The following is a 19,130-nucleotide window of genomic DNA, read 5'->3' on the forward strand; positions in this document are numbered from 1 at the left end:
TATACCCTGAGAAAACCATAATTCAAAAAGTCATGTAGGGGCTTCCCTGGTGGCTCAGTGGTTGAGAATCTGCCTGCCAATGCAGGGAACACGGGTTCGAGCCCTGGTCTGGGAAGATCCCACATGCCGCGGAGCAACTAGGCCCGTGAGCCACAATTAACTGAGCCTGTGCGTCTGGAGCTTGTGCTCTACAACAAGAGAGGCCGCGATAATGAGAGGCCCGCGCACCACGATGAAGAGTGGCCCCCACTTGCCGCAACTAGAGAAAGCCCTCGCACAGAAACGAAGACCCAACACAGCCATAAATAAATAAATAAATAAATAATTAAAAAAAAAAAAAAAAGTCATGTACCACAGTGTTCATTGCAGCTCTATTTACAATAGCCAGGACATGGAAGCAACCTAAGTATCCATCCACAGATGAATGGATAAAGAAGATGTGGCACATATATACAATGGAATATTACTCAGCCATAAAAAGAAACGAAATTGAGTTATTTGTAGTGAGGTGGATGGACCTAGAGTCTGTCATACAGAGTGAAGTAAGTGAGAAAGAGAAAAACAAATACCATATGCTAACACATATATATGGAATGTAAAAAAAAAAAAAAAAAAGAAAAAAATGGTCATGAAGAACCCAGGGGCAAGACGGGAATAAAGACGTAGACCTACTAGAGAATGGACTTGAGGACACGGGGAGGGGGAAGGGTAAGCTGGGACAAAGTGAGAGAGTGTAAAATAGATAGCTAGTGGGAAGCAGTCGCATAGCACCGGGAGATCAGCTCGGTGCTTTGTGACCAGCTAGAAGGGTGGGATAGGGAGGGTGGGAGGGAGACGAAAGAGGGAGGAGACATGGGGATATATGTATATGTATAACTGATTCACTTTGTTATAAAGCAGAAACTAACACACCATTGTAAAGCAATTATACTCCAATAAAAATGTTAAAAAAAAATTTTAATGTGTATTAAAAATCACCTGGGAATCTTGTTAAATGAAGATACTGACTCAGTAGGTCTGGGGGGGGCGCCAAATTTCGCATTTTTAAAAAAAAAACATTAATTTATTTATTTGGCTGTGCCAGGTCTTAGTTGCGGCACTCGGGATCTTTAGTTGAAGCACGCAGGATCTAGTTCCCTGACCAGGGATCAAACCTGGGCCCCCTGCATTGGGAGCATGGAGTCTTAACCATTGGACCACCAGGGAAGTCCCCCAAATTCTGCATTTTTAACAAACTCACCAATGGTACCAAATCATGCTGGTCCAAAGGTCACACTTTGAGCAGCAAGGAACAAAATCACCCCTCTCTCCGTATCACCTCTCTCCGTATCAATGGATGTTTAGACTGATATTAGATACAGTGATGTTTATTAGAGGATCAGTGATAATGTTGCAGGAAGGGGGACCCCTTCCAGCGCCCAAGAGTGGGCTCTTGTCTAACATGCGGAAATGAATTGTCTGAGGAGATACACATGCTGACAAAGCAAGAGACTTTATTGGGAAGGGGCGCCCGGGCAGAGAGCAGCAGGGTAAGGGAACCCAGGAAAACTGCTCTGCCACATAAAGTCTCAGGTTTTATGGCGATTGGGTTAGTTTCCGGGTTGTCTCTGGTCAATCATTCTGACTCAGGGAACTTCTTGGTGGCACACGCGTCGCTCAGCCAAGATGATTCCAGTGAGGATTCTGGGAGATTGGTAGGACATATGGATTGGCGTCTCCTCTCTCCTTTGAACTTTCCCGAATTCTTCCTGTTGGTGGTAGCTTATTAGTTCCTCGTTCCTTACCAGGACCTCCTGTCGTAAGATGACTCATGCGAGTGGCTACTATCTTGCCTGGCCAGGGCGGGCGGCTTCGGTCAGTGTTTCCCCTAACAATAATCTTCAGTCCTTCCATCACCAATTTGCAAATATTTGGTTATCTTGCCAAATGAGGGCACTGAGGGATGAAGTGACCATGTATCTGATGGGCAGCATAAATGGCTTACACGCTCAGTTCTGCAGATTCTCAGTTCATCCCAAGCCCCAAAGGTTTTTTGTTTGTTTTGTTTCCGTTTTTGCTTGCAACTCACCACAGCTCATTAAGACTGTGGATTACTGTGTTCTGCCTCAGAGGAACTCCTGACCATGTGGAAGTGCCCCCTCTGGTCCCCATGTTGTTCTCATGATCTCAGCCTCAAATTATATGGGAAGGCTGTGATGTCCTTATGTTTATAGGGCTGTGATCCTTGTTCATTGCTTTAGCAGGTGGTATAAAGCTGACACCAGAGGCACCTTTTTGCCACTTGACTGTGTCACTAATATTTGAAAAGGGCCTTTCCCTGGAGATCCAAGAAAGATTTGCACCGATTAATCTAGAATTCTAGATCACAGCACTATCACTTGTGATGTCATGGGCCATTGGGATTTTCTGAGAAAGCTGCTTCAGCCTGCAAATGACAAGACTGGAGACAATTTCCTAGGCTTGATAATGAGGTGACTTGATAGTCACTGGTAACTATAAACTAAGACAACTCAGTTTGATGTGGTTTTCACACTCATTAGGGTGAAAGGGAAGTTTGTTTTTTTTGGGTTTTTTTGTTTTTTTTAATTTATTTTTGGCTGTGTTGGGTCTTCATTTCTGTGCGAGGGCTTTCTCTAGTTGCGGTGAGCAGGGGCCACTCTTCATCACGGTGCGCGGGCCTCTCACTATCGCAGCCTCTATTGTTGCGGAGCACAGGCTCCAGACGCGCAGGCTCAGTAGTTGTGGCTCACGGGCCCAGTTGCTCCGCGGCATGTGGGATCTTCCCAGACCAGGGCTCAAACCCGTGTCCCCTGCATTGGCAGGCAGATTCTCAACCACTGCACCACCAGGGAAGCCCCGAAAGGGAAGTTTTAAGCCATCTTAAATTTGTGTTGTTACAGATTATAGCTTGGTCTTTTATTTTTAATTAATTAATTTATTTATTTTTGGCTGCGTTGGGTCTTCGTTGCTGCGTGTGGGCTTTCTCTAGTTGTGGCAAGCAGGGGCTACTCTTTGTTGCAGTGAGCAGGCTTCAGTAGTTGTGGCTCGTGAGCTCTAGAGCGCAGGCTCAGTAGTTGTGGCGCAGGGGCTCAGTTGCTCTGCGGCACGTGGGATCTTCCCGGACCAGGGCTCGAACCCGCATCCCCTGCATTGGCAGGCGGATTCTTAACCACTGCCCCACCAGGGAAGCCCCTATAGCTTAGTCTTTTATTTAAGATTTTATTTCTCTGTTAATTGCTCCCACACTTTGAGGCTGATTAGTACAGATTTTTTTTTTATTATTTTCCCATTATAGGTTATTACAAGATATCGAATATTGTTCCCTGTGTTATACTGTAAATCCTTGTTGTTTATTGTATATATAGTAGTGTGTATCTGTTAATCCCATATTCCTTAACTTATTCCTCCCCCTCCCTCTCTCCTTTGGTAACCATAAGTTTATTTTCTTTGTGAGTCTGTTTCTGTTTTGTTTTGCTTTTTTTAAAGTAGATTTATTTATTTACCTATTTATTTGGTTGCACCGGGTCTTAGTCGCAGCAGGCATGATCTTTATTTTAATTTTTTTAATATGAATTAAAAAAAATAAATTTATTTATTTATTTATGGCTGCATTGGCTCTTCATTGCTGTGCGCGGGCTTTCTCTAGTTGTGGCAAGCAAGGGCTACTCTTTGTTGCAGTGCACGGGCTTCTCATTGTGGTGGCTTCTTTTGTTGTGGAGCATGGGCTCTAGGCTTGTGGGCTTCAGTAGTTGTGGCTCGCAAGCTCTAGACCACAGTCTCAGTAGTTGTGGCATATGGGCTTAGTTGCTCCGTGGCATGTGGGATCTTCCAGGCCCAGGGCTCAAACATGTCCCCTGCATTGACAGACGGATTCTTAACCGCTGCGCCACCAGGGAAGTCCCAGGTGTGCTCTTTAGTTGCGGCTCAAAGGCTCCTTAGTTGCGGCTCACCAGCTCCTTAGTTGTGGCTTGTGAACTCTTAGTTGCAGCATGCATGCAGGATCTAGTTCCCTGACCAGGGATCAAACCCTGGGCCCCCTGCATTGGGAGCGTGGAGTCTTAACCACTGCACCACCAGGGAAGTCCCTGTTTCTATTTTGTGTAAAGATTCATTTGTATGATTTTTTAGATTCCACATATGTGATATCATAAAATATTTGTCTTTCTCTGTCTGACTTAGTATGATATTCTCTAGGTCCATCCATGTTGCTGCAAATGGCAATATTTCATTTTTTATGGCTGTGTAATAGAATAATATTCCATTTTGTATATACATATATATCTTATTAAAACAATAGTCTGTTGATGTGTTGAAAGTTTTACCTTATTTCATAATTAGGCAAAAACTTCATAAGCCATGTACAAATGGAATGATGCAATGGGCCCAGATTTCCTTTCTTTAAATTCAAGTGTTGCAGTTTAAGGTTTATAGCATATGGGTCCAAATCATGCTTTGTGTTTAAAAAATGAACACAGCCTAATTTATTTTAAACGAGAGGTTATTGATTTGTTTGGATTTGCCAACATTCTTAAACGGCTTCTGAAAGTTGGATACAGTACTTTGTGTTCTCGCAAGTGCTCAGCACAGCAGCCCTGGGAGCGAGCAGAGCAGCCTTGCTCGCAGTGGTGAGCCACGGGTGCAGGTAAAGGGAAGGATGAAAGAAACAAAGACTCAGCTTGGAGGGACATACCTCAAAAGTCTTCTGAAGAGTCACAATGATGATTGTAGAACAGTATGAGTGACATGACCCAACTTTTGAAAAAGCCAACAAACTACCTGTGAGCATGATGGGAAGGAGAGACACCCACCAAACCATCAGCAGTTGGTTGTCAGCCAGTAAGGGTTACTTCATACACTTGTGTTGATTCTTTTTTACCTGATCGTATATGATGCATGAGCTTTGTTCATCAGCTGGTACTCCCCACTCATTAGTAGGTCAGCTCATCAAATGTCCCCAGCCCCCTGCAAGTTGAGCAATGCAGTTTGGTGCGGGGTCGGGGGGGGGGCCTTAGCTGCCACTGGAGGTGGGAAGGGGCTGGCAGGAATGAGCAGTCTGTGGAGATTTGCCGTGTTCCAGAAGGTATATCTTCAGCCAGACCACATGGCTTCTGCAGGGCCTAAAGGGGGTGGGGGTGGGGGGACCAGGCTGGGAGAGCAACTGTCCACTGGGCTAGAGAAGAGGGCAGGAGAGCCCCAGAGACCATCTCCTTCCCCAGTGACACTCTGGCTCCAGATCTGCTAGCAGACACTTCATTCCTCCAAACATCCAGCTCTTTCACCACTTGGAGAAAGCGGAGGCTGACCAGGCTGCTTCTGTGGCTCAGCAGACACAGTCATCCTGAACAGGGTGGCCAATAGCCTGCCTTGGGCGGAGGCCAGTCCAGAGCTCTGCTTCCCTCTCTCATTTCAGTACATCCCTTTGCCAGTGCTGTATGGAGTCTTCCTCTACATGGGTGTGGCCTCCCTGAATGGCATCCAGGTAAGGCTCTCCCCTTAGGTCCTCTAATCCTCATTTTACAGATGAGGAAACTGAGGCTCAGAATTCAAAACCCAGATCGAGCTGACTCCTATGAGCATTTCACTACACCTCTCTCTTCTCTAAGGCAATCTGCACAGAAGAAAACATTTTGTTTTGTTTTGTTCTTTATCTACCATGATACACCAGACGTCTTGGATAGCTTGTGTTGCTGTTAAGTTGCATTTTCCTTGAGTGTGGGCAGTGTTTACTGGGGCCAGCGCCAGGGCTGTAGCCCTCACCAAGGGCTCAGCACTCCCCCAGCATAAGATCTCATTGTACATCCTCCTAGACCTCCAGTCCCCTTCCTTTGCATCCTTAAGGCCTGACCAGGGGCTCTTCTCTATGAGACCCCACTGCAGCACCCATTTCACCAGACCCAAGCCCCCAGCAGGGCCACCAGGGTCCCCACGGCCTGGCTGAGCCTTCCTCTGTCCTCACCAGTTCTGGGATCGCTGCAAACTCTTCCTGATGCCGGCCAAGCACCAGCCGGACCATGCCTTCCTGCGGCACGTGCCCCTGCGCCGGATCCACCTCTTCACCCTGGTGCAGATACTGTGCTTGGCTGTGCTCTGGATCCTCAAGTCTACGATGGCCGCCATCATCTTCCCAGTCATGGTAAGATGAGCGCAGGCTTCCCCGTCGTGTTCAGCAGATTCAGCCGGGGAAGGTGTCCAGGGGGAGACCCACCCTAGCCTTCTCCTCCACAGTGGCCTGATTCTCTCGGGGTCACAAAGGCAGGCACTGATGAAGATTCGGGTTGTGACTCCAGGCCAAGTAGAGCTGGGGTGCGGGGTGTGTGTGGTGGAATGGAGAGGAGAGAGGGGGAGGGAAGCTGTATGTGGTGGGTGGATGCTGTAGTGACAGCCCACACGTCTGCCTCCACCCAGCTCAGGTCAGGGCGGCTCAGTGAGAATGCAAAGGCCAACCAACTTCCCCAACTCTGGGGTGCGATGGAGAAGCTGGGCAAATTCAACAAGGAGACTGAGTTCCCCACTGCCAAAATTCAAACCAAGTGCAGAAGTAGATCTACACTAAATATAATTCTTCACCCTTCAATATAACTGAATTTGAAAAGATAAATGGGGGGATGGGATGGGGAGAGCTAGAAATAGAGATTTAGAACTTCAAAGTCCAATGTCATTAACATGTCATTGTTTGGAGAAGCTGGGGAAAGTATGTGAGCATTCTTTGACTATTCTTGAAATTGTGTAAGTTTGAAATTATTCCAAAATTAAAAGTGAAAAGAAGAAAAGCCAACAACATGTTGCATCTGGCACCTAGATCGCCCATGGAGGGCAGTGGCCTCTGCCCCTGCTGGGGCATGGGGAATGGGAGGGGGGACTGTGGGCTAATGCTTGGGGGAAGCCCTAGGTGGGCCCTAAAGCCTGCAGGGCTGGATTAGGGACCAAAGTGAGGACACAGAGTAGGATTTGAAATATCCTGGCAGGGTTCTGAGTCAGTGATTCTTGACCCTGGCTGCTCATAAGAGTCACTTGGGAGCTTTTTAAACGCACATGCGCCCAGGCCTCAGCCCAAATCAATTAAGTCAGAATCTCTTAGAGAAACCCAGGCATTGGTATTTATAGTAAGTCTACAGGTAAGCATAAATGTGCAGCCAAGGTTGAAAACCACCACTCTAGGGAAAGTGAAATGGATCCCCCCCAACAGTGCCCTCATGGGTTTCAGAGGTGAGGAGGGGAAAGGATCGTCACAATTGGCATGTACTGAGTGCTATTTCATTTAGTCCATACCTTCGCTAAAGAACTACCATTTTACAGACTGGAAAACTGAGGCTCAGAGAGCATGTGTGAGTGACTCAAGTCACACAACCAGGAAGGAGCAGAGCCAAGATTCACACCTTCCCCCATACTGATACTTTGTAACTTACATGCAGTAAAACTGACTGCCATTCTATGAGTTTTGACAAAACACAGAGTAGCGATTCCACCACCATAGTCATGATACAGAGCAGTTCCATCACCTCTAAAATTCTGTGTTGTCCCTATGTAGACAGCCCTTCTTCCTACCCTTGCCCTTAGCAACCATGCTCTGTTTTCAGAGCCAGGAATTTTAAAAACCAGGTCTGACCAACTCCCGAGCTCTGCTTGCTCCCAAGACACAGGGTCAGTGAGGACCCAGTGTTAAATCCGGCTGGATGGTTTTCTCCCTGACCTCATCTAATGGCTAGTTCTTGGTGGTGAAAGGACAATATTCATAACTAGCTACTTGGACCCATTGCATTTATTAAAAGGTCAAGTGTTTAATCTTCTCCAAAGAGCACATGTTTTGCCTTTGTTTATCCTGAACAGAACCAAACTTTCTAGACTTTTCTTTAAAAATTCTAGATATGCCAGTATACTTTATTCAGTTTGTTAGCAGAGAGATTGGCAGCTCTCAGAAATGGGAGCATGGGGACAGTTGGTCTCAAAGTGTAATCCCTGAATCAGCGGCATCAACATCTCCTGGCAATCTTGTTAGAGATGCAAATCTCAGGCCCCACCCCAGACCTTCTGAGTCAGAAACTCACCCAGCACCTAGCAGTGTGGGTATTAACAGCCTGCCAGGTGATTTGATCTAAGCTCAAGTCTGAGAACGAGAACCACTAATTTAAAGAATAACTGTAGTTCTCCACCCATGGTCCCCATCTGGCTCCCCACCTCAGCTGTCACAGGCTCTGTGCCTCTGGGTCACTGGTAGGCATCACCACTCAACTGAGGAGAGGCTGGACGAGAGGAACCAAGATGGGTGGGAGGTGAACGATGGTTTGGGGGAGCTTTGAGAATGTTCCAAAGATACCAGAAAAAGTCCCTGAACATAGCTGACTGAGGGAGAAAAAAAATTGTGCCCAAGTTTGGGGCCTTGAGCCCATGGTTTTCTCTGAACTCTCACCACAGATCCTGGGCCTCATCATCGTTCGAAGGCTTCTGGACCTCATCTTCTCCCAGCATGATTTGGCCTGGATTGACAACATCCTTCCAGAGAAGGAGAAAAAGGAGGCAGATAAGAAGAAAAGGAAAGGGGCCCATGAGCACAGTGACGAGGAGGTGGGGAGGATGTGAGGCCTGGGCTGATGGGAGGGATCAAGAGACCCTCCCTCCACCTCTGCCATGGCCAGGGTGGGGTGGCTTCTCAGGTAGCCAGGAGCGATTGCCTGGGCCCAGTGTCAGTCTGGTGTGCTGAGATCATGTCTATTCATGTGAATACCCTCAGGGTAGCCCAGAGTGAATGAGACCTCTCATCCAGGGAAAAGTCAGTTGGCCATGCCTATTTTCCCCCATTCCTGTGGGCTCTTGGGGCCATTACAACAGCAGTGTAGGTCCCTGAGGGGACAGGGCAGAAGACTCGGCTCCATCATGGAGGAGGTTATGAGGACTGACCTCCAAAGAACAGAGCAGGCCCAGGGGGAGGGGTCTAATAGGGACTCATTAGTAGACTGGACTCCTGGGCAAGTGGGAGGACTGGTGACAAGCCTTGCTTGGGCCTGTCCGTAGGGTCCTGGGCAGAGAGGTGGGGGAAGACGCACGTGGCCTCCTGAAAGGAGGGTGACTACATTCCCCAGATGCCTGGGACCACTCAGTCTCAGTTGCCCCATCTGCCCCTCTCTTCTCCCATGCTTCCTCCCCATCTCACCTCAAAACACTCAGGGAGTAAACAGACAAGAAGCCAGTCCAGAACTTATAATAAATCACAAAATGTAGTGAAAAAGATTGTCTAGTTCAAGTGTTCATTACAGATGGTGAAACTGTCCCCCAAAAGGGAAGTGACTCACCCAAGATGGATGTATAGGCTAAATGTCTAGGAGGGAACTAAGAAAACCATTCCAACTTTGAATCTGATCATTTCCAACATACTAAGCTGCCCATGTCCTTCCTAACACCATGCCTGGCTCCCATTCTCCCAATTTGACCCAAACCCACATCCCTGCCTCCACTGTGAACTGTTCTCCTAGCAATCTTGCCTTTTGCAGATCAAAGCTGCTTATAGGCAAGCCCTTGCTGACTGATTGGTGACGACTAAACCATCTTCTGATGGTAGTGATAGGCCAAAATTCCCCTGGTCCTTAATTACTGTCCTCTTCCCAGAACGTAAGAGGCCCATAATCCCCATTCACATGTTTTTCATTGATGATTTTTTTTGGACATGCTGCACAGCTTGCAGGATCTCAGTTCCCTGACCAGGGAATTGAACCCGGGCCACAGCAGTGAAAGCCCAGAATCCTAACCATTAGGCCACCAGGGAACTCCCCCTTGTTGATGATTTAGACGATTTGCAAAGTTAGGTTCTGAGAACAAAGAAACTGAGAGTCTAAGTGCCTTTTAAAGACAAGTATTATTCTTTCACTGATTCATTCAATAAATATTTGAGTGGCTACCACATGCCAGGAACTATTTCAGGGGTGGGAAAAAGCACCTCTGGTTTATATGATATATTCAATGGAAAAACGGGATTCAATTTACATAAATTCATTTTATACACGTCTTCAGCTACTGTGTGAGGTTCACTCCCAAGTGACTGGTTACCAAGACAGTTGAAACTGTTCTGATGAGTAACATTCCTGCAAGAGTTCTGTCCTTTCTAGTGTCCTCAGTGGGCCCCAGGGTAATTGCAGCACCCACTGTCTAGTCTGGATATGAAGAGGATGGTGGTTTGCACACTGTGGACACATGTATTTTCCATCTTGGCAAGAAAGCCAACACTGTTGTATTGGTGGTATTTATCAGCTTTTCCCACTGTTTCTCTCCAGCCCCAGTTCCCTCCTCCCTCAGTTATAAAGATTCCCATGGAAAGTGTCCAATCAGATCCCCAAAACGGTATCCACTGCGTTGCCAGTAAGTAAAACACATGGTGTCTCTCCCTTCCTACTTACTACTAATCTTCCACCTCTTCCTCAAGGAACTTTCATCGCTAACTCAGATCTATTGGTCTTAGATACTAAAGGACTCCTGTGCTAGGCAGAGTTCAAAAAGAACTGGGCTACAAGAACTGGAACTCCAACCATATGGAAGCCCCAAATCAAACCATGTAGACTTCAGTGATCAATCTATCTTCATTAGTTTAGGCAAACCCCCTCTTTCCTTCCTTACCCCTAGTGCCCTCAGATGCCTGCGGCACCGCCTTGCCCCCTCTTGCATTGTCAGACTGCGTTGATCCAAACACGACCTGCTGAGCCTCTCATGTTTGCCAGTGGTTGTTGAAGTGATTGAGAGCTCAAAGCCAAGCTGAGTTGTCCCCTTTAGGAGAACAAGTAGCATCACACTGGGATTATAAATTAGTCAAGGTCCTAGTGGTTGGGCTGTGATTCTGTATGAATCACAAGCACCTTCCACATGTTGAAAGGGAACTTGCCTGGGAAGGATCAGATGCGGCTTATGAAGATCTTGGGGGATTTTATTGCTGCCTTTACCCGCTTCCAGCCTCAGCTTCCTATTAGTGGATAGTCTTGTCATCAACACAACACAGTCTATCCTGGGAGTAGTCTGAAAGATGCCAACATGGGTCCTGACCCTGGTGCTCCTAAGGGCTTGCCGCTTTCCCCAAAGGCCCATACTGGGGATCCTGCCAGCCCCCACAAGGGCCCTTCAAGGAAGGGCTTCTCATTACATTCTCTTCCAGAAGTACGTCTTCCTTTTGAATTTCTCATGCCCTTCCCCCTTCTCATTTGTATACCTCCATCACCTTTCTTCATTCTTCCCTGGCCCTCGCCATGCCTCCCACTCATCTCTGGGTGAAGGAATAACTGAACCAGAAGCCACCTATCTCTGTGAGGCCCCTGTATTCCTCTTGTGTAGTACTGGCCAGAGGGTTAGAGAATAGAAAGGAGAAGAAATGGGTGAGGGAAGCACTGGAGAAAGAGGGTATTCTCCAGAATAGTTCTCAAACCTGCTCCACATCTGACACTTTAATTTTCCTGCCAGGACAAAGATCTTCCAGTTGGAGTTACTCACTCTGATTCTTCCTTCAGTGATTCAGAACTCGACCGAAGGTAACAGCCATGAGATAAGACTCTCTGAGTGTTAGATAAGAGCCTAAGCAATGGCTTTGAAAGCGGAGGGACTAGGATTTCCCGGGCTACCCAGTGTCTCAGTAAAAGGCATTTGCTGGTCCACCACAGGACACAAAGGCACAGACCTGATTACTGAGTGTCAAGTAACAAATCTGTCCTCTTATTGACATAATATGATTACAACACACAAAGGTACTGAACTTTAGAAAAGGAAATTATTACAAAATGTTAAGTAGAATGAAAATTGAAAGTAAATATTGAAAAAAGAAAACAGAAACTAGACGTGATTTAAGTATATATTATTAAAAGCCAGGATAAACGAACTCTAAGGATCAAAACACCAAGCACTCTAATACTCTGTGGAGTAAAATAACAGCATGGTTAATATGCAAAGGTCAGAAAGGGTATCGAGGAAAGCTAACTAAATATCAATGATCAAGTGGAGATAAAAACAGTCAAGAAAGGATTCAAGGCCCAGGTTCCAGGAACTCCCATGCCAACCATGTGATTCCTTGCTGTTCTTAATGAGAAGCCACCCTCAAAAAAGGTGGGACTACTTGATGACTGAAAACAAGGGGGGATCAAAAACAGAAAAGAGGAATTCAGAGGCAAGAAAGTCTGCCTCGGTCATTACTAGGGAAGATGGTAGGGGCAGTCCCACTCCTAGTGTGCCCTAAGCTGGACAAGAGTCACTGTGCTACATCTGACAGTAAAAGCACGGGCTACCCCAAGACTAGAGGTAGCTGGCTCCAGATGGAGATGGGACTCACCTGAGAGATTTTAGGAAACATGTACAGGATCTTCTGAGTTATATGTCAAAGTTGTTATCACATTGCCATGATGAGAAGAGATTTATCACCAGTATAAGCCTCCCTAAGCAGCAGGCCCAAGACTACTGTGTCGCATGTCCAAATGACATCTCTGCCTGCCTTCTCATCCCCAGTCAGGGCTCCTATGCCCTTAATGCCACAGATCTTTATAAATAAATGTGTTAAGAGAAAAGCACTGTCTATCTTATTTTCATTTTAAGGTAGCCTACACAAAATTAAATCTCTAATTGCTCTAATTTCAGTTAATGGAGAGAGAATTTGGACCAGGATAGGACATTTCCGAAAACCTGTTAAAGTACACAAAGCAGGGGACAAGGTCAGAAATGCAGAAAATTTCATAACTAGTGATGGCACCTCCCAAATATGCTGGTGTTTTACTGAATCTATGAAAGTACATAGAAGTAAAGACAACTAAATAGCAGGATTCCATTTCAGTGAGGAAAAAACTCAGCAACATGATCTAGTTTAACAAAGATTAAGCATCCATGATCTACCAGGCACGATGCTTAACCTCTGGGAATATAGAAAGAGAGGCATGTGTACCACATGCCAAGAACAGAGCACACGTAAGAGAAAGGACAGGCATCTAAGGGAGGAATCTGCCTTACCCAGAGAATCAGGGAACAATAAATAGGAGTCTTCCAGATGTACAGAGTAAAAGAAAAAAGAGAGAAAAGAAGGCACTGCAGGTATTGAGAAAAGGCCTGAAATACCACACAGACACAGGGCAAAGAACCCAGGATGGACGGGGCAAAGAGCAAGCAGGCAGAAGTTTGAGCAGAGAAGGCTCTTGTCTCGCCAGGCTAAGGAGCTTGAGTTCTCTCCTTTGAACAGTGGGGAACCACAGTCAGGTTCATGATCCAAAAAGTTCACTTTGGCAGCAATGTGAAAAATAGGTTGAAAAAGGGTGAGACCAGTAATTGTGACAGCTGAAGGCCAAGCAGATAGGGTACTGCTAGTTCCTGTGATGTGTTAAGAGTTCAAAAGCAAAAAGACAGAACTATTTGCACTAGAACCCTGTTCTGGGGGATAGCATTAAAATACACCAAATCCTAGATAAATCATTCTTCCCTCTTCTTTTTCTCATTCAGCATCACCCTGCACTTCAAAATCTCCTGTCCAGCTTCACCTGCCTTCAGCTACTCACAGAGCCCAGTCTTCATGGTGCCACAAGTGAAGATAGAGATGGAGCCAGACTGTGACTTCACAGACATGGAAAGATACAGAAGAGAAGCTGACAGCGAGACCACCCTCTAGGAGGACGTACGGGGCACAGAGTGAGGGCCTGGTTTAGTCTTCACTGTGAGGGTCTGGGCCAAAACCCTTCACTTTTCCAAACCTGTTTCCTATTTACCAAACAGAGGGAGTCATTCTGCTTGATAGAAAACTGGAGAGCTGCTGATGAAAAGTACTACTTACGTGCAAAGCCCTCTACTTCCCTCTGTAGTTATGAAAATAACTAAAGCTAAATGTTACACCTTATTTTAAAATGCAGTCCAGCATAGAAATTATAACATTTCTTTTGAAATGAAAAAATGCTTTCTCTCAAAACTGTAGCTAAGATAAAGGGGCACTAGTTAATTTTTATTTAAAACAAATATCAGTTAAGATTTTTTTTTTTAAAGCTGAGATTTTAAATTATCTAGATGGTCTTAAAACAACTTAAAATACTTATACTTTAAGAGACCAAGGTTGGAAAATTTGTTTTGCAATTTTGCATATTAAGAAATGCTAAAAAGGACCTCTTATCTCTCCATCCAATTCAGTTTTCTAAGGGTCATATGACAAGTTTGAACTATCTGCATTATGAGCCTTGTTCCAGCACAGAAGTGTGACTGGGGCTTTTCCAGATTGAAAGCTATTTCTAAAAGTCTGGTAATGAAAGAACCAACATGTTTGAGTGGATATTTTAAAAACAAAATAGTTCCTGTTACAATGAAATCTCAAATCACATGGCAAATCAACAAAATGATCCTTTAAATTAGTATCACTGGTTTTTCAAGCCCAGAATCACATTTCATTATGCATTTGGGTAGGTCTTTCCTGCAAGTTTTCAATGGCCTGATTCCCAAAGTCAAACTTGCATTCACATGAATATTGCATATTAGGCAGGGCTAATGTGAAATTTTGGAAGGTTAAAACTCTGTAATACTAGTCAGACTAGTACTTTAAAGGAATAATTAGAAACAAATTGGGTAGATTTAAAACCCGTTAATAGTGAAGCAAACTCTTTTCCTCATGAAACTTAAGATCAGTCTTCTTATCTTCAAGTCACATTTAACAAACACCAACCGTGTTTATTTACCACCTACTGTGTGCCTGAGAGCCACAATGCATCTGACATTTACCTTCTCCAAAAAAACTGTGGATTTGAATCTTGAGTAAATCACTTTGGTTACGGTTACCACATTTACTCAAGATGACAAATGCAGGTGCTTTTTCTTTATCCCTTTCTATTTTTTAAAGACAAATGACACTAGATCATTAACCACCTTGAGTACAGGGACAGTTAATTGCCTCTGTAATCCCCAGAGCCAGTACAGTGCCTGGTCCATAGAAAGCTCTCAGTGTTTATTAAATTAAATCTCAGAACTCCCTTCCAAGTATACTGCCATGAGGTAAAGCTCTAAACCTCCACCACTTCTACTGAGGGCAGCAGAATTACTTAGCTGCTCACTAATCCAGAACCATTGCCTGAGTTTAAGTATAAATTCTTTGTCTTCATCTGCACCAATTCTGGGAGAGCTAACAATCTACCCTTAACATTTCAGTTTTAAAAACTGGCTGATTTCCAATAGCACTTTGTCCAAATTGAATTGTAGAAATGTTGTGGATTCAGGAGTAAATGTTCTTGATTAATCAAACAAGCTGGAAAACTAGAATGTTAATTTTTTGTTGTTGTAAACTGATCACCGTAATTTTCACATTGCCTGTCATTTGCATTTTGTACACACACACACACACACACACACACACACGAACATTTTAATTTCCATAGCTTTTAATAGGTTGACATATTGGTACTTCTCCATGCAGTAACAATAACTTGTAACTACAGTTCAATAAAACTTAATCCTGTCTGCTCATCTTGCTCCATGTTTAATAATTTGGGTAAGTCAGCAGGCATGGCTTATATACAGGAACTACACCTCACTTGCAAAAATATCTCTAGCAACTATCACCCCTCTTCATCTCCAGAAAACTATCAAAAGCATAAAGGCGACGGGCTTCCCTGGTGGCGCAGTAGTTCAGAGTCCGCCTGCCAATGCAGGGGACACGGGTTCGATCCCTGGTCCGGGAAGATCCCACATGCTGCGGAGCAACTAAGCCTGTGCGCCACAACTGCTGAGCCTGTGCTCTAGAGCCCGTGAGCCACAACTGCTGAGCCTGCATGCCACAACTACTGAAGCCCGTGCGCCTAGAGCCCGTGCTCCACAACAAGAGAAGCCACCGCAATGAGAAGCCCATGCACTGCAATGAAGAGTAGCCCCCACTCGCCGCAACTAGAGAAAGCGCGTGCAGCAACGAAGACCCAACACAGCCAAAAACAAATAAATAAAATAAATAAATGTATAAAAAAAAGCATAAAGGCGGCAGATGAACAAGGAGGGGAGAAGGTCAGCTCTGCATTGTTCTCCTTCCTTTCTCTGCCTCAAGCTGCCTGGAACAGGAGTTGCTTCTGCCTGCATGAAAGCCAAATATCCAGCCCTTGAGCAGAATACACAGGACCTATCCTCGCTGCAAATGTGCCACAGCAAATACCTTTCAATCTGTGCAATCAAACTAATGCTTTAAACACACACACACACAGACACACGAAAAAAATTTATATATATGTGTGGGGCGGGGGGGCTTGGCAAAGCACATCAAGAAGTCCTGTGTAAACTGAACATATGGTTTAGAAAATAATCAGAACAAGACTAACCACTTAAATGAATCTTACAGATTAAACTCCTGGCTTGGCACGACCTTTTGGGATCTAAGATTAAAAGGACTAGGCTGGTTTCTCCACAGCTCTTTAAACCAATTTGTTTAAGGCATTGGATTGGGTATTACCAAATATAGGAATATTTAGGTTGATTACATCCAATGAGAAAAATTAGGTCACAACAAGATAGTAGCAGAAAGATACAGTATTTCAGAAACTCATTCTATACCAGTCAGAAGTGTTTTATTTAAAAAAACAAAATGAAACAAAGAAGTCCTTTAATCAGAAAGTCTGATTAAATTCAGTATTAACTCAAGTTCTCAAAAATCAATCAAGGAAAGCCAACAGATGAGAAAAGCCGGCAGCCGTTGACAGTTCTTTGGTGGAAAAGTAAGTTGCACACTTATACAAGCTGCCCTAATGATCATCAAGCCCAAGTTATGTTTTCCAAATACAGGTTTCAAGACACACTAAAGAAACCATACAGACACCCCCAACAGTATAAAAATTTGACAGTGAAGTTTAAGGATGTAGGAAAGTCAAATATGACAACACACATGAATAATTTATAAAATAAGCCTTTCAATCCTAGAAAACTAAAATGGGGAAACCTCAGGAATGGTAACCAACATAAAACGAGGGCTAATAGCAAATGAAACAACCCCAAACATTTTCCCAATGACTAAGCTACAAAATGACAGCTTAGGAGACTATTGACATGTAGTTTTTCTTCTGGTTATCAATCAGTACATATATTAAATTAGGGTAATTTTTTTTCTACTCAACTACCGTCATTTCTTTCTTTTTTACCTTTTCCCTAATTTTCTCTTGCAACATTTTTCCTTTGGTTTGACCAGTTGAACTCAAAAGGTTTGGAACCTAAAGTGAGCATCAACTCATTATTGGAATAGCACTTGGGAAATGCAATCGTAGAAAAGACGAATTTGTGCAGCGTTGGTGGTATAGTGGTAAGCATAGCTGCCCTCCTAAAAAAGACAAATTTTAACTGAAGTGGTTGACAAAGTTAGGCAGCCATTCTCAATGTGACAGTGTCCCCCTGTTAATCAGTAGGTTAATGGCTTCTCTTGGCTGGATCCCATGACCCAGCACGATAGTGGCGTGCTCCCTGGTGGGTAACTGCAGGGCTATGTGTGCAAACACCCACCCATTTAAGCTTACAAATAAATAGAAAGCATTGTTTTAAACCATTTAAGTAGAATAAATATTGCATTTCTATTGGCCTGGTTTTCCTCCTGAACTAGCTTAGAGTGCTGTTCATGACACAGAAGACACAATAGTTAATTACTTGCTACTCCAAGCTCCTTAGACTTCAGTACTTCCCGCTCTTCAAGCCTCAGCACTTTTTTTGCAGCAATAATGGTATTCTTCATTAGCATTGCCACTGTCATGGGACCAACACCCCCAGGGACTGGAGTGATGTAACCGGCTTTCTTCCTGACTCCTACATAGAAATAAGACAGGCAGACTGCTTTAATTATGGCAAAGGAACTGTATGTACTTTATCATGGAAGAAGCATTCAAAGAAAAAGCAATAAAATACATAAGCATCTTCATAAGCCTCAAACTCATTTAAAAAAATCACAGCTACATTACTCAAGAGTAAAGGCTTTTGAACATACTAATATAAAATAACACACATATAGGGACTTCCCTGGCGGCCCAGTGGTTAGGACTCTGCTCTTCCACTGCAGGGGGTGCGGGTTCAATCCCTGGTGGGGGAACTAACATCCCGCATGCTGTGCGGAGCGGCCAAAAATAAATAAATCAATAACACGCATATAATAAGCAGAGTTGTTCAGTGAATATTTATATATCTAAACAACCTATAATTTACCAGCCATACTTTTCCTCCATATTAAATCAACTTAAAAAGAAACATCTCAGTAGGTTAACTGTATGGGAAGTGTAACTATAATAATAATAAGCATTACTTCAATTAATACCTGCCTACAATATTTTCTTAATTTCATCCTATTTATTTAACTATACTGTTTGCCCAAAGCACCAAGCAAAGTAATTTTCTGGAAAATAAAAAGTAAGATTTTTAAAATTCCAATCTAAAGGGAAAAATACTTAGAAACCTAGGCTTGGGTCTGACTGCTTTAGAAGAAACAGAAAGCTAGAAATAGGATTATTGGCATAAAATTCAGATAAAATCAGAACTGAAAGGAGAAATCTACTAGCAAATTCCAAAATTTTAGTAATTTGGCTCTGTCCCATACTTTTAACATGCCAGGTCTGTGATATCTCCTCTCAGTATGAAAATGAGAAATCTGTAACACTTTTTAGGAGACTCAATAGTTTAGGAAAATCACTTCATTAAATTTTCAGACTTGTTAAAAGTCTTGAAGTTGTTTTAATTATAAAATAGCCCTAAGCGGAAAAAAACAAAACAATTCTCTGAAAACTCTATATCTGTTCTCCATAATCTGATGATACAAACACCTAAAATAATTCTAGAATGACTGTAATTGTTAAAAAGATTTTTCTTAATTAATTCTCATGGAAAGCATTTTAAATGGTATTACCAAGGTAACATAAGTTTAAAAGTTAAAATAGTCTGCCCTAAATGTCCAATAACAATAGTATTTATTGACTTTTATATTTTTAAAAAATCATACCATTTACCTTCAAAATCCACATCTCCAACCAACTTGGGTTTAGCAGTTATGGGATCTTGAATTCTATTTATTCCCACATCAATGACAGCTGCTCCTTCCTTAATCATATCTGCTGTGATCAGATTTGGAATGCCTAGAAATGGAGATAGGAATGATCGGTTTAGTACCGAAAAGAAGATTCTTAGATAAGATTCTTATCTACTTTCAA

At 43.8% G+C, this 19,130-nt stretch overlaps 2 protein-coding genes across 10 annotated transcripts in view; one reads left to right on the forward strand and one right to left on the reverse strand.

The window, feature by feature from the left end:
• Positions 1-16,829, forward strand: part of SLC4A5 (solute carrier family 4 member 5) — a 147,609-nt gene extending 130,780 nt beyond the window's left edge. For all 3 annotated transcript variants that reach the window (XM_082427122.1, XM_082427123.1, XM_082427121.1), the window contains exons 24-28: positions 5,411-5,479; positions 5,960-6,133; positions 8,413-8,562; positions 11,434-11,501; positions 13,444-16,829. In XM_082427122.1, coding sequence (XP_082283248.1) covers positions 5,411-5,479; positions 5,960-6,133; positions 8,413-8,562; positions 11,434-11,501; positions 13,444-13,609 — 627 coding nt within the window. In that variant the 3' untranslated portion in view covers positions 13,610-16,829. The remainder of the gene's footprint in view (positions 1-5,410; positions 5,480-5,959; positions 6,134-8,412; positions 8,563-11,433; positions 11,502-13,443) is intronic.
• Positions 1-19,130, reverse strand: part of MTHFD2 (methylenetetrahydrofolate dehydrogenase (NADP+ dependent) 2, methenyltetrahydrofolate cyclohydrolase) — a 69,228-nt gene that overhangs the window by 30,017 nt on the left and 20,081 nt on the right. For 5 of the 7 annotated variants that reach the window (XM_082427152.1, XM_082427153.1, XM_082427150.1 and 2 more), the window contains exons 7-8: positions 18,930-19,055; positions 17,587-17,742 (exon numbers count right to left, since the gene is read on the reverse strand). In XM_082427152.1, coding sequence (XP_082283278.1) covers positions 17,587-17,742; positions 18,930-19,055 — 282 coding nt within the window. Of the gene's footprint in view, positions 1-6,180; positions 6,299-8,362; positions 8,491-17,586; positions 17,743-18,929; positions 19,056-19,130 lie in introns of those variants that run through there. The other 2 variants (XM_082427155.1, XM_082427154.1) reach the window with 2 other exon arrangements.

This window comes from Balaenoptera physalus (assembly GCF_965194825.1).
Source record: "Balaenoptera physalus genome assembly, chromosome: 15".
Taxonomy (NCBI): Eukaryota; Metazoa; Chordata; class Mammalia; order Artiodactyla; family Balaenopteridae; genus Balaenoptera; species Balaenoptera physalus.